This window comes from Harpia harpyja, chromosome 1 (assembly GCF_026419915.1).
Source record: "Harpia harpyja isolate bHarHar1 chromosome 1, bHarHar1 primary haplotype, whole genome shotgun sequence".
Lineage (NCBI taxonomy): Eukaryota > Metazoa > Chordata > Aves > Accipitriformes > Accipitridae > Harpia > Harpia harpyja.
The window spans coordinates 108,130,342-108,145,022 of record NC_068940.1 but is presented as its reverse complement, the minus strand read 5'-3'; the positions used below and the strand labels follow the sequence as shown (position 1 = coordinate 108,145,022).

At 67.0% G+C, this 14,681-nt stretch overlaps 2 protein-coding genes across 2 annotated transcripts in view; one reads left to right on the top strand and one right to left on the bottom strand.

Annotated features, from left to right (window-relative positions):
- CCM2 (CCM2 scaffold protein) overlaps positions 1-1,398 on the top strand; it is a 38,322-nt gene extending 36,924 nt beyond the window's left edge. Inside the window, 3 exon segments of the mRNA XM_052809055.1 lie at positions 662-891; positions 893-919; positions 921-1,398. Coding sequence (XP_052665015.1) covers positions 662-891; positions 893-919; positions 921-944 — 281 coding nt within the window. The 3' untranslated portion in view covers positions 945-1,398.
- A 2,514-nt stretch (positions 1,399-3,912) lies between these two features.
- Positions 3,913-14,334, bottom strand: LOC128139158 (NAC-alpha domain-containing protein 1-like). Its single transcript, XM_052781222.1, is given in 24 exon segments — positions 3,913-4,065; positions 4,208-4,330; positions 4,441-4,572; positions 4,645-4,743; positions 4,745-4,796; positions 5,180-5,256; positions 5,353-5,447; positions 5,557-5,560; positions 5,562-5,794; positions 6,748-7,144; positions 7,147-7,483; positions 7,485-7,594; positions 7,596-7,929; positions 8,011-8,954; positions 9,037-9,238; positions 9,515-9,979; positions 10,020-10,162; positions 10,204-10,470; positions 10,472-10,558; positions 10,561-10,942; positions 12,640-12,823; positions 13,406-13,514; positions 13,693-13,987; positions 14,210-14,334. Coding segments are annotated over 24 exon segments (5,211 nt in total). The 3' UTR covers positions 3,913-4,050.
- Between the last annotated feature and the right edge of the window lie 347 nt (positions 14,335-14,681).

Here is a 14,681-nt window from a genome sequence, read left to right as displayed (position 1 = left end):
CTTGAGGACTCTCACCCTACTGCTAATTACAAAGAAAACCGAGTTAGTTACTTAAAATCCTCAAAGGATAAGTAGCAGCATGCCTAACCTGTGTCCCAGTGACCCTCTCTGCTTCGCAGCGGGTGACAGCCACCCTGCCAGGGACACCAGCCCACGGTGGGATGCAGAGAGAGACAGGACAGATGTTCCTGCAGCCGCCCTGCCTGTGCTCCTTCGGGAGCAGGAGGTCGTGGGCTGATGCCCTTAGAGCAATAAGCTCAGTAAAGCCGAGCAATATGTTTCGGTGGGGAATCAGCAGACGATCCTTTCGAGCTCGGGAAAATCCTGCTTTGGCGGGATTTTGTGCTCGGTGGGCAGCGGCTGCAGTTCTCAGGGGTGTAAGTGTGAGATGTGGCCACAAAAGCTGGAGACTCCAGTGGTCCCCTGTCCCCCTGAAATGGGCTCCTCTGCCAAGCCCTGTGCCGTTTCAGGGAGCTGGGGCATGACATTACAGCCAGCCTCAGCAGCTGGGCTCTGCTGGATGGCTCAGAAGCCGTGAGGAATTTCAGACAGCTGAGCAAAGCCACATGGAAATCTGTCCTGGATGTCTCCCCTGCACGCCTGTGCCATACAAAACACACGATGATGCTGTTTCCTCCTCGGGTTTTCTTCCCTGATCCAGGTCTTCGCCCCTTCATCCCCGAGAAGGACAGTCAACACTTTGAGAACTTCCTCGAAACCATCGGGGTGAAGGACGGCCGAGGCATCATCACAGACAGTTTTGGGAGGTACAGACGGACACTGAGCACCACCTCCAATTCCACCACCAACGGCAACGGCGCTGCCGGCAGCTCAGATGACCAGTCCGTCCCTTCGGAGGAGGACGAGTGGGACCGAATGATCTCGCACATCAAGCAACGACATTGAAGCCCTGGGGTGCAAGCATGGACCGCGATTCCTCCTGAGAGCCAGCGAGGGGGGGGAGGGACGGCCCCGGCACCTCCCCGCGCCGGGGCAGGGGCTCACTCCGGCACCTTCCCACCCTCTCGGAGAGGACCCCCGCAGCAGTGCCTGTATCCTGACCGTCGTTCTGGAAGAGGTTTTGGGGCTAGATCAGGATGTAATTACTCTCCCGTCCTCGTTAACGGCTCCAAGTGGCCCTTGGCAGGCGGCCGGCGCCCTCTTACCATGCTGGCACGCTGTGGTGGAGGACGCCGGGGCAGGAGCCCGGCCTGCACCGTCCCTGGTTTGGTTTTGCCGGCGCAGCAGGGAGCGAGGCCGGGGAGACAAGTCGGCTACAACCCTCTGCCTGGTTTACAGTTTTGCACATGGTATCCCTGTTGTAACTGCTCTCCTCCTCCTCTTCTTCTTCCTCCCCCTGTTTTTTGAATGAAGTTTACCACAATGTGAATTATTAAACCTATTGTCGATGTTGTCGAAAACATTTCGGCTCCAGACCCGCAGGAGAAGCTGCCGATGCCGCCCGTGCTGCGAGCTTTGTGCTTGGGCTGCTGCAACCCGGCCTGCAAACGCTGCCGTACCCCCCCCCCGGCCCCGGCTTTGCTCAGGAATAGCGGGGGGGGACCCCAGGGAGGTAGGGGGGGGGCCACACGGATGCCATTTTACCTGCCAGTGGGCTCGTGTGCGCCCGTGGGCACAGGTCAGGCAGCTGCCGGCGCCTGCCAGGGCATCCCCTTTCCGCACGCCAGCCTGCCGAGCACAAGGACTTGCCCCATGCATCCCACCCCCCCCGCCCCCCCGGTCTGGGGGACCCCCTGGTCCTCCCCTGCCACCCGTCCTGGGGGTTCGGGGTGCTGGCAGGGGGGCATTGCGTGTCTGTTGGGGCTCCTCGGGGACTTTGCTGTCCCCCAGGGCCACCGCTGGGACAGGAGAGCTGATCCAGGACCCACTCTGGGAAGTTTTTTTGGGGGGGGGGGGGGGGGGGCTGCAGGGTGTGCTGTACATGTTGTATATATTTTTACATACAGTGATAAATACACACTTATTTTTTTAATCTCTATCCCCTGCCAGAGGAGCGCTCCCGCGCAGAGAGAGGTGCCGGCTGGGCCCCACGGGGGAGATGCTGTTTGCTGGGGGGGGGGGGGGTCACCTAAGAAGGATCAGGGCTTGGGGTGGGGGTCCCCAGTTATCTTAGAGCCACAACCAGGAGGAAGGATGGGGCTGGAGGAGGATTGGGGCAGCACCCCAGGGGTCAGACGGGGTCTCTGGCACCCATGGGTGACTCTGGCAGCCACCCCGAGCATGGGGGGGCGGGGGGGGCTGGCTGCGGTGGGTGCTTTGCAGCCAGACACTGGCTCAGCAATTTTTCGGGGGGGGAGAACCAGCCTCCTCCTGCACATTCCTCTGCTCTTTGTCCCCAAAGCTTTCCCTGCAGCTCCCCACCTAACCATTACCCTTACCGGTGTCCGTCCCAGGCAGGCAGCAGCCTTCATCCCTACCATCCTCTCCCTCCCCAGCCCCGCTGCTCCGGCCATTTCTTACCTGCCCTTTCCCGGGATCGCAGGCGCCGGCCCTCGGTACGATCCCACACGGATCCCGCGCTGCTTTAGGCTGGGGTCAGGGTGACCCCTTTCTGCTCCCCGGGGGGGTCCCCATCACCCCAAGCCCTCCTTCCCCTGGACTTTAAGGGGTGAAAGCAGCCGAGTCACCCCGGTGTTCGGCTCCCTGGGGAGCCGGGGACGGGTACAGGATCCCTCCATCCTCCAACAGCCCTTTCCTTCCAGTTTTGAGGCTGATAAACTTCAGAGCAGGAGAGGGGGGGGGGTCTCAGAGAGGGTCCCCCAGCCCCTGGAGGAAAGGGTTTGGCCAGGACACATCCATCCCAGAGAGCGTCTTCCCTAGGAACAAGCCTTGATGGAGAAGCTGGAGGTTTCCTCCTCCTGGCAGGTGTTTTTGCCATCAGCCAAGGGAAGGGGGAGATGGGGGGTCCCAGCTCCGTCCCCTGGGCACCAGCTCCAGGGCCTCGGGCCTTGGGGAAACCAAGATTTTTTTTCCTCCTTCTTAAGCCAGGAGGCAGTGGCACAGCACAGGGCTGGGAGTACTCAGAGCTAGGGGGTAGTTTTAGTGCCTTTTTATGATTTACAGATTAAAAACAAATTGCACATGGGGATGTTCAAGTCCTTAAAGACTTAAGGAAATTTGGAAGAAAAAAAAAAAAGCCCTATTTTTGACATGATTGTATACGGAGAGCTATAAAACAGAAGCCGTAACAGCTCGCGGTGGTTTTTTGTTTTTTTTTTATACTTCAGTGGGAAACGGGACTTAATTCTGGAAATAACCCTGCGGGGTGTAGCGTTCTGGGAGCGAGTAGATGGCAGCAGCTGGGGGGGTTCTGCCGCCTCCATTTCCCCATCGCCAGCCCTGGAGCGACCCCGGCACCGGGGGACGTGGGTGTGGGGGGGCCGCGGCGGGTCCCGGGGGAGGCTGTGTATGTATGCTTTCTGTACGGAGTATTTGTTACAGGTAAATATAATTCTGCACCCGACAGTGGTTTGTCTCATTGCTAAAGCCCTCGCTCACCTCCCTTGGGCTTCGGCAAAGCCCGGCTTTGTTAAGCACCTCCAAATTAGCGACATGGGGGGGGGGCAAAGCCCTGGTGCCCGACTGCTTCGGGAGCATCCTGGGGCTCTGCCACCCCATCCAGTGCCGTGTGCCCCCCAACACTGCAGAACCGGGGGGGTCCCACCACCCCGTATCCCACCGCGGTGGCCTCGCCGTAACGGCCACCACTCACCCCCATTTCCCTGGGCACCCCGCCCCAGTTACAGCCCCTGCGCCCTAACCCACTGCTGGAATGGGGGTGTCCCGAGCTCCCCCCAGAGACAGGACCCCACTGGGATACAGGTCTGGGGAAGCCGCGGGACAGCCCAGACCCCCCCCCCAGCCCCAAAATCACCGTGAGCGGAGGCGGTGTGCGATCCAAGTGATACATGAGGCCATTTATTGAGCGTTACAGACGCAGAGGAGTATGGGGGGGTCTAGAGGAAGGATGGCGGGGGGGGGGGGGAGTAACTGTGCATCTATACAGGGGGGCCGGGATGCTCCCGGCCGCTACATAGTCAGCTCCTGTGGGGGGGAGAGAGCAGAGCATCAGGGACCCCCCCCGCAGCACCCCAGGGAGGGGGGTTGCACCCCCAATTCATGCTGGGAGATGCATGGGGGGGGCTATAACCCCGTTTTCAGCTTCCCCCCCCCCCCAACCACTCACCATGATGGCGTTGACGATGTCGTTGTTGTTGTGCCGAAGCGCCCGCACGGCTTTGGGGCGCGAGACGTTGGCCTGGGCCATCACCAGCTCGATGTCCCTCACCTCCAGCCCCGTCTCGTCCACCTGCGAGGAGGGGGGGGACACACAAAGACACACGACATCACTGTCAGCCCCCCCCCCAAAAGGCCCTGACCCATCCCCACCCGTATCCCTGGATCCCCTCCGGCACCCACCTCCTCCTCTTCCTCGCTCTCCTCCTTGATGGTGAGGGTGGGGGCCGTCTCCGTGATCAGGGGCGAGTGCTCCATCGGCACCTTGAACTTCTCCGCCGCCGCCTTGTGCACTTGCTGCGACAGGTCCTCGATCTGCGGGGACACGGGGTCACCCGCCAGCGCCAAGGATGGGACCCCCCCCCCTTTCACCCCCCCCCCATTCACCTTGGCTTCCCCGAAGACGATGTAGATGTCGGACGCGGGGCTCTTGAAGACGTCGGGTTTGGTGATGACGAAGAGGATGTTCTTGGACTTGCGGTGATGGTGGGATGCGGGTGACGCCGTGGATCTGCCGCGAGCCCCAGCTTGGACATGGCCTGGGGGGGGGGGGGCGGAAAAAAACAGGACACAGGTGACCCTGTGTCCCCCTGTCCGGCATCACAACACCCAGAGCAGCCAAGGAGGGGGGGTCTGCAGCCCCCCAGAACCCTGGGACTAGGGCAAAACCAGGGATGTGGGACAATGTTGTCCCCCAGCATGGCCAGCCTGAGCCCCCCCCCCCCCAGGAATGGGGGACCCCACACCACCACCCCAGCCCAGTACTGGGACACCCCGGCATGAGCTGGAGACCATCTCGGAGTGGAGATTTCCCCCCCCGCCACCCCCCATCTTACCCCCCACTAACCCTAGGATAGGACAGGGACCCCCCCAGCCCCATGGGGGACCCCCAGCCCCACCTGGGGGGGGGTCCCCATCCCACCTTCCTGCTTTCTTCTCGCTCCGGCTCTGCTTCGCCTTGCTGACGGTCTCCTCCCCGGTGCCCAGCGAGTGGGTGAGCTGTGCCTGCCAGAGATCCGTGGGTGAGGACAGCCCCAGTCCCACCACCCTGGGGAGGGTAAGGGGGTCCCCATCACCCCCCCCCCCAAAAAAAACCCCACCTGGGTCTGGGGTCGGCTGCGGCTCCGAGCCTTCGGGCTCCTCCAGCTCAGGGATGGACTCGTCGTTACTCTCCGACTCGTTACACGACCCTGCGGCCAAGCAGAGGGGTGGGATGGAGATGGGTGCCCCTCTGACACCCCACCCCCCCAAAAATTTGGGGGAGGGGGGGAACCCCACAGGGACCCCCCCCCCTCTCACCTTTATGGTTGCCTCGCAGCGGCGGGGGGCCGGGGGGCTGCTTGTCCTGGCGCAGGGGCGATGCCGGCGGCTTCCCGCAGGCGCTGGATTTCGGGGCAGGGGTACGGAGCCTCCGCCTCGCTGGAGGAGCTCGACTCCGACTGCAGGGACCCCCGGGGGGGTCCCCGGCTGCCTGCGCTGCCCGTCCCTGCCTGCCTGCCTCGGGCCTCCTTCTCCTTGCGTGGGGAGGGCTGGGGGGCTGCGGGCAGAGGGGGTGGGGGGCTGAGCTGGCGGTGCCCCCCCAAAATCCCTTCCCATGGGGTCGAATCCAGCCTGCTCATCCCCATCGCCCACCCTGGGACCCAACAAAGGGGACCCCCAGCACCCCACCAGTGGGTGATGCCCACCCCAGTCCCACACAGTACCCCATGATGGTGGGGGGTGGCTGTGGGGGCAATGGGGGGGACTGAGCTGGTCATGCCCCCCAAAATCCCTTCCCATGGGGTCAAATCCAGCCTGCTCACCCCCATCGCCCACCCTGGGACCCACCAAAGAGGACCCCCCAGCACCCCACCAGTGGGTGATGCCCACCCAGTCCCACACAGTACCCCATGATGGTGGGGGGGTGGCTGTGGGGGCAATGGGGGGGACTGAGCTGGCGGTTGCCCCCCAAAATCCCTTCCCATGGGGTCGAATCCAGCCTGCTCACCCCCATCGCCCACCCTGGGACCCACCAAAGAGGACCCCCCCAGCACCCCACCAGTGGGTGATGCCCACCCCCAGTCCCACACAGTACCCCATGATGGTGGGGGGGTGGCTGTGGGGGCAATGGGGGGGACTGAGCTGGCGGTTGCCCCCCAAAATCCCTTCCCATGGGGTCAAATCCAGCCTGCTCAACCCCATCGCCCACCCTGGACCCACCAAAGAGGACCCCCCAGCACCCCACCAGTGGGTGATGCCCACCCCCAGTCCCACACAGTACCCCATGATGGTGGGGGGGTGGCTGTGGGGGCAATGGGGGGGACTGAGCTGGTCATGCCCCCCAAAATCCCTTCCCATGGGGTCAAATCCAGCCTGCTCAACCCCATCGCCCACCCTGGACCCACCAAGGAGGACCCCCCCAGCACCCCACCAGTGGGTGAAGCCCACCCCCAGCCGCACGGCAATGGTGGGGTGGGTGGGTGTCGTGGGGGGGGGGGGGGAATATCTTACCCTCGAGGTGCTTCCTGGAGGCGGCAGGACAGACGGACGCTCCTCGCCGGCGGGGAGCCCTGAGGTGTCCTGGGGGCCGCGGGCCGGATCCGGGCACGGCGACGGCGGCGCGGACGGCGAGAGGAGGCACTTGGCAGACTTTGGGGAGCGGAGGGCGGGGGGCCGGCGGCGGGCTGGGGGGCTCAGGGGGGGCTTGGGGTGCCGCTTCCCCAACCGGCTCCGGCTGAGCATCCTCCGCTTCGCCGGCACCCGGAGCGAGCTGGGGGGCTGGAGGGGGCCCCCGCCGTCGCCTCCTCTTCCTCCTGCTGCCGGGGGGGTGCCGGGGGCTCGCTGGGGGGGCTGGGGGGGCCACCCTCCCCCAGGACTTTGGCATCGGTTTCCCCAGCAGTCTGGCTCGGGGGCTCATCGCCCGGCCGAGGGGGTCAGGGGCTCTTGGGGGGGTCGGGGGCTCCTCCGCCCCCCCATCGCCGGGAGGGCTCTGGGGGGGCTCTGCCAGCACCTCGGGGGGGCTCCAGGGGCCTGGGGAGGAGGGCGGGGGGCCGGCAGATCCCCAAAGGAGCCCCGTAACATGGCGGTGACCCGCTGCCGGTCCTCCCGCGCTGCCAGGGCCGCCCCGCTCTCCGAAAAGGCACCGGGTGGTTGGAGCAGTTCAAGGGGGGCCGGGGGGGCCCCCACGTACACCTCCCGCTCCGAAGCGGTGAAGATCAACGGGGGGATGGCGGGGGGCGAGGCGGGGCAGGCAGAGGGCCAGGCAGCGACGGGCGGCATCCTCTTCCTCCTCCTCCTCCTCCTCGTCGGAAAATGGGGGTCTGGGGGGGGCGGCCGCCTCCCCAGCACTGTCCTCGGGGGGCGGTGAAGAAGCTGGAGTCGGTGCGGGAGCGGGAGGTCTCCAGCAGCTCCGGGGACGGACTCCTCGGAGGAGGCGGGTGGCAGCGTCCCACTCCTCGGGGGCTTCGCCGACGTCCCCGGGGGGACGCGCCATCGTCCCCTGCGCCGAGGGACACGCGGTCACCGGTGGCTCCGGGGACTCGCCGGCCGAGGCCGCCCCATCCGCCGGTTCCTCGTCGGCATCGCGAGGGGGACGCGTCTTGCGGCGGGGGGGGGACGGTGCCCGCGACGCCGGCCGGCCGGCCTGGCATCACCAACGGTGCCAGGTCGGGGTCGGCGGGCCGCGCTGTCCGGCTCATCCGGCGGGCTGGGTGTCACCAACGGCACCGGGTCGGTGGCCGCGGTGGCCGGCTCATCCGGCGGGCTGGGCGTCACCAGTGGCACCACGTCAGTGGCCATGGTGGCCGGCTCATCTGGCAAACCTGATGGCACCGGGTCAGCCGCCACGGTGTCCGGCTCATCCGGCGGGCTGGCATCACTAACGGCACCACATCGGTGGCCACGGTGTCCGGCTCATCCGGCCGGCTGGGCGTCACCAATGGCACCATGTCGGTGGCCGTGGTGTCCGGCTCATCCGGCAACCCTGATGGCACCGGGTCAGCCGCCACAGTGTCCGGCTCATCCGGCGGGCTAGGTGTCACCGACGGCACCAGGTCAGCGGCCACGGTGTCTGGCTCATCCGGCGGGCTGGACGTCACCGATGGCACCAGCTCAGGGTCGGTGGCTGCAGTGTCCGGCTCCTCTGGCAGGCTGGGCATTACCAACGCACCCAGGTCGGTGGCCACCGTGTCCGGCTCATCCGGCGGGCTGGGCGTCACCGATGGCACCAGGTCAAGGTTGGTGGCTGTGACATCCGTCTCATCCTGCGGGCTGGGTGTTACCAATGGCGCTGGGTCAGTGGCCACCGTGTCCGGCTCATCTGGCAGGCTGGGTGTCATCGACGGCACCAGGTCGGTGGCTGCCACATCCAGCTCATTTGGTGGGCTTGGCGTCACCGATGGCACCAGGTCAGGGTCGGTGGCTGCTGTGTCCAGCTCATCCAGCAGGCTGGGTGTCACCGACGGTGCCGGCTCGATGCCCACGGTGTCCGGCTCGTTTGGTGGGCTGGGTGTCACCGACGGTGCCGGCTCGATGCCCACGGTGTCCGGCTCGTTTGGTGGGCTGGGTGTCACCGACGGTGCCGGCTCGATGCCCACGGTGTCCGGCTCGTTTGGTGGGCTGGGTGTCACCGACGGTGCCGGCTCGATGCCCACGGTGTCCGGCTCGTTTGGTGGGCTGGGTGTCACCGACGGTGCCGGCTCGATGCCCACGGTGTCCGGCTCGTTTGGTGGGGCTGGGTGTCACCGACGGTGCCGGCTCGATGCCCACGGTGTCCGGCTCGTTTGGTGGGCTGGGTGTCACCGACGGTGCCGGGTCAGCGGCCATGACGTCCAGCTCATCGGGGCCATCGGTGGCTGCCAGCTCATTGCTCCCTGCTCTCACGGTGCCAAGCTCATCGTCGCTGTCACCATCATCGCCGTCACTCCCAGGGCCACCCTGTGGCTCCCCGTTGGCCGGTGCCGTGTCGTCCCTCCCCGGCCCGTCGGTTTTGGGGGTCCCCGGGCTCCCCGGAGCAGAGGCCGGGGGGCTGCAGGACGCTGTGGCTCACCGCCGGCTCCGTGCCGGGCCCCTCTTCCTGCACTGCCATACCGGAGTCATCCTTCACCACCGGCTCCTCCTCGGCACCCGGCATCACCGCCGGCTCCTCTGGGAGCTGGGGGGGCTCCAGTGGGGGACACCCCCCCAGGACAGGGTCCGGCTCCCACAGGACATCAGGCTCCAGGGCTGAAGCCTCCTCCAGCTCCGAGGAGGAAGATGAGGAGGTGAGGAAGGTCCTCACCGTCTGGCTCCACGCCACCTTCTCCGGAGGGTGCCGGGGGGGTTCTCGCCGCCATCCTGCTCCCAGCGTCCCCGGCTCCATCCGCTCGGCGCTGAGGTCATCCCCGCCGGCGTCCTCCCCGCCGGGCACCGCGCTCGCCGGCTCCTCGCCGTGGTGGTGCCGCCGCGGGGACCCCTCCGGTGAGCCAGAGCCGACCGGGTCCGTCCCGGCATGAAGGTGGAGCTCGATGCCACCGTCCCCAGAGGTATCGGTGCCGGGGGGGGAGCGGTGGCGGTGCCGGGGGCCCCCCCCTCAGCCCCCACGGCATGGCGCTCAGTGCCGTAGAGCCGCTCGTCCTCCTCGCCGTCGTAGGCGGCCGAGTCGGAGGAGGCGGAGGTGTCGTCGCGGAAGGCGAAGGACTCGTCCACCCCCTCGGTGATGGAGGTCTCCGACAGCGAGCGCAGGAAGGAGGCTGAGGTGCTGCCACCACTCCTCCTCCTCCTCTTCTTCTTCCTCCTCTTCTTCTTCTTCGTCCTCCTCCTCCTCCTCGTCCTCCTCCTCACCGGAGAGGGGCAGGGGTGCCGTGCCGTGGGGCAGCGGGGCGATCTCCACCGCCTCGGCCTGGAAGAGCAGGCTGCCGCGGAAGGGCAGCAGCGCCGCCGGGATCAGCCCCGCGCCCACCGACACCCCCCATTCCTCATCCTCCTCTTCCTCCGGCGTCCGTCCATCCTCCTCCTCCTCATCCCCCCCGGCGGAGCGAAGGGTCCGTCATCTTCATCCTCCTCCTCCTCCTCCTCGGGAGACGGCGGGGTGAAGGCAGGGGGATCCTCCAGGCAGGCGGGCGACGCCGGCACGGTTTCGACCTCGGCCATTGCCTTCGGCCTCGGCCGCCGCCATGGCTTCGGCCTCGGCCGCCAGGTTGGGGAGCAGGACGGGGAGGTGCTGGCGGTGCCGGAGGACCCCCAGCTGCCCCCCTCGGGCCGTCATGTAGGACCCGGAGGGGGACGTGGGGGGGGAGCAGAGCCCCTCGCTCTCCCCGTCCGTCTGCTCCTCGGGGGGGCTGGCGGCAGCCGGGACCCCCCGACCCGGATCGGGGTGGAGGGAGCCGTGAAGAAGAGGTCGGGGTCCAGGCTGGCGGCGGGGGGTCTGCCCGGGGGGGGCTCGGCCGCTTGGCGCTGGGGGGGTTCTTTGGTGGGAGCGGGGAAAGGACAAGGCACGGCGGGCGGGCGGGGGACCCCCCCGGAGCTCGGGGGCGGCGGGGGAGCGCGTCTCCTCGCCCATGACGATGCGGGTGTCCAGGGGTCCGCGGGCTGGGGGGGCCGGCAGGCCTCGCCGGGGGGAGCGGCGGCGGGGCGGGGGGGGGCCGGGGTCGCAGCTAGCCCCCTCGGGCTGCGGGCGAGCCTCCTCCTTGGCGGGCATCGGCGGGGGGGCTCGTGGCCGGCGGGGGGGCTGTGGAGAGAGGGGGAGACACCCCCCCCCCTCAGTGCCATGGCCCCCCACTGCTGCCACCCAGGGTCACCCCATAACGGGGGGGCCATAGGGAGGAGACAGCCAGGGTGCTGCCATGGGGGGGGGGGACAGACACACACCCAGCCAGGCTGGTATCACCCACCCCAGGGGTGGGAGAACAGGGTGACCCCCCCACCCAGAGCACCCATGGGGTGACACACACCAGCAGACACCTCCCCCCCCCCCCCCCCCAAGGGGCATATAGATGCAGATATATTAAGGGGGGGACCCCAGACCCAGGTGTCCCCAAGCAAGGGGAACCCCCCCCTTACAACATCACCCCCAGAGGGAGCTTTGTGCCCACCCATGCACTGAGTTTGTGGGTTCTCAACCCCCCCCCACTACCCAGCTGAAGGGGGATGGGCTGAGTTCAGCCCCCTCCCCACCTTACAAGCACCCCAAAACCTCCTGGGGGGGGTGACCCCCCCTCCCCATTACTCCCCACATTACCTGATGCCCCCAGAGGGCAGGTCCATGGGGGGCAGAAGCAACCAGGACCCACCAGTAACACCAAACCCAGCACAACCCCATGGCCCCCCCCACGGGGGGGGGCTTTATATAGAGGTGAGGGGGCGGGGCAAGGCTGCAGAGGCTGCTGGGAGGGGGGGGGGTGGGGTCTCACCTGGGTATTTAACAGGCAGCTGCCTGCCCTGGGGGGGGGAAGACCCTTCCCAAAAAAAGGGGCCTGGGGTGGGTCATTCGTAGGGGGCCCTTAAAGGGTTAATTGGGGGGCTATGCTTCCCCCCCCCCCCCCCCCCCCCCCCCCCAATCTCATGTTGTCTCCCATGGCGTGGGGGGGTGCTGGGATCCCCTTAGCTCTGCCCTTCCCCACTGCTGCCTGGCTGGGACCCCCCCCCCCTGTACCCGGGGGGGTGTTTTGGGGCTCCCCCTGCTCCCACCTGGCACAGGGGCTATACAAGGCCACCTGCACCCCCCTCTGCTGTCCTGGGGGGGGGGGAAGCCCTGACACCCCCCCCCACCCCTTGCATAAACCAGACCCTCACCCCACTATTTTTGGGTGAGCCACCGTCCCCTTCCAGACCTGGCTCCTGGGGGGGGGGGGAAACTGAGGCACATGGGTGGGTGGCAGTGGGGACATTCCCCCCCGGTACATCCCGGCTGTCCCCAGCCCCCCCCCCGGTGGGTGACGGTGAGCCCACGGGGCCGCCTGTGCCGGGTGACCTTGGGCCACGGCTCCGCACTGCCCGTGCCTCAGTTTCCCCACCCGGTGGTCCCAGGGAGGGGGAATGGAGCTGGGGGTTGGGAGGGTGGGGGGGGGGGGGGAGCTCGGACTCCCCAGGACACCAAGACATCCCCCCCCCCCCCAGGTTCTGCCAGGGCCTCCCGGTGTAGGGGTGTGGGGGGGCACAACCCGAGGCCGGCCACCCCTGGGGGGTCCTTGGGGCTGAAGGGAGGGGTTGTCCCCGGAGGGGTTGTCCCCAAAATCACCTCCTGCCTCGCATCGGGGGTGTCGGTACCGGACCACCTCGGCGGTGTCGGCTGCCGCCGCGGCCAGCCCTGCGTCCTCCATCCCTCCCGCTCACGTCCTCCATCCCGCATCCCTCCGTCCTCCATCCCTCCGTCCTCCATCCCGCATCCTTCCGTCCCTTCTCCCCGCGGCCTTCCCTCAGCCTCACCTGCCTCCGATCCCTCCGGCATTCCGTTTTCCTTCTCCAATCCCCCCAACCCTTCGGTTTTCACCGATTCTCCGGGCATGGCGATGCCAGAGCCCGGCCGGCCGGCCTGGGTGGCCGCCTGCCACCTCCCGCTCGGCCGCCGGCAACCTTTGGCTTGGGCTGGACGAAGGCGGCTGTGCTGGGAGAGAAGCGGAGCATTAGTGGGGCCTCCGGCGGGGGGGGCCGGCAGCGGGATCAGCCCCGTCATCCCAGATGATGTCAGCAGGATTTTTTTTTTTTTTTTTTTCCTGATGGGTTTGGTTTTTTGTTTTTTTTTTTTTTTCTGGTTCCCCCCCCCCTTGCCTTTTCTTTCTCTTCTGATTTTTTTTTTTTTTTTTTTTATTATTATCTCTCCGGCAGGGAGAAAGCGGGGTGTGTGTGCCAGGCACTGCGGCGGTGGGAGGGGAGGGAAGGGCCCACCCCATCGCTGCTTGCATCAGCTCCAAGGCAGGGGGGGGTGGGCGGTGGGTGGGTTCAGGGGGGGTCCCCAGCCTCAGTTTCCCCAGCCAGGATTGACAAAAATGGGGAATGGAGGTGGGATTTTTATACCCCCCCCCTAAAAAAAGGAGGCAGAGCATCCAGCGATGTCCTGGGTGTAAGTGGTGGTGGTTTGCGGGGGTTGCTAAGCCCCCCCCCCCAAAACGCAGCTGCCACGCAGGCGGTGATGCCAGACGTATGGGGGGGGACACGACGACACCCCGTGTGTCCCCCAGGCATCGCCCCGCACCCGGGTACCGCTGGGGAGGCAGGATGGGTGCCTGCGCGGTCGCCATGGGAAACGGCCCTTCTCCTCCTCCCGTCTCCCTGGTGATGGTGAGGAAGATGGGGATGGTTCCCTGGCAACATTGGGGGGGGGGGGGGGGAGTGGTACCCCCAAAAGGCTGGCGGTGGGGAGAGCCTGGCTGGATGGACAGACAGACAGATGCCTCCTTGGGTGGAGGGAAGGAGATGCCCGGGGGACCGGGCACCGCCAGGACACCCTGTCCCAGCTGGGGATGGACCAGACCCCCCCACCCCACGCTGCAGGGACAGGAAGGCCTCCACCGAAGGACGCTGAGGGGAAACTGAGGCACGGCACGAGAACATGGAAGGACGCCGGTGCCTGCCGCCGGGCACGGAGCGAGGCTGGCACCGGCACGGGCACGGTTGGGTGCTGGCTGCCGCCCCGGGCACGGAGCGAGGCTGGCGCCGATGCCGGTCCCGCCGCGATGCCGGTGCCAGGAGCGGACCCGAGCCGTGACTCAGCATCTCCCGGCCGCCTCCGGTAACTTCGCCGCACCGCTTGCGGCCTTCTCCCGGCACCGTATCCCTGCCGTGGGATGGCGGAGCACCGGGAGAAAGGCCGTGGTCCCCAACGGTGCGGGTTGGGGGAAGGAGATCAGGTTGTGCCCCCGCAGCCAGAAAGGGCTGGAAGGGACGTGGCGAGGACCAGCACCATCCCGGTGGCCAGATGGCGGCTTAATCCATCCCCAAAGCCCTTCCTGGCAGCCGGCTCCGGTGCGTCACGGCACCCAGGGTTTTCCTGACCCACCTCGTCCCCCCCAAGCCCGGGCACACGTGTCCCGCGGGGACACGGGGGACGCCTCGTGCGTGTGTCGGGGTGCACGGGATGCGGGGGAAGCTGCGGGGGTACTGGGGGGTGCTCAGGGCTGGCATGACGCGGGGCAGGATCAAAACCTTCCCGCTTAGAGCCCCCCACGTCCCACGGCGCTCCAGTGCCCGCTCCGGGGGTCCCGCCGCTCCGCGTGGAAGCGGCACAGCACGGCACAGGAGCCAGCCCTGCCCCGTCCTCCCTCCCCTCTCACACTGCGCAGCCGCCCGGGGACAAAGCCCCGCTAATAAGACAGGAATAAGAGAGGCTGGGATGGCTCTTAATCCTAAACCCTGGTTTAAGCCAGCTTCCTCCAGAGGCTGTGGTGAAGGGGGGTCCTGCCAAGCATCGGCACGGAGCCGACTCCCACCCCAGGGAAAAACCAACGCCGCGTGCCAACCGGCACAGACAT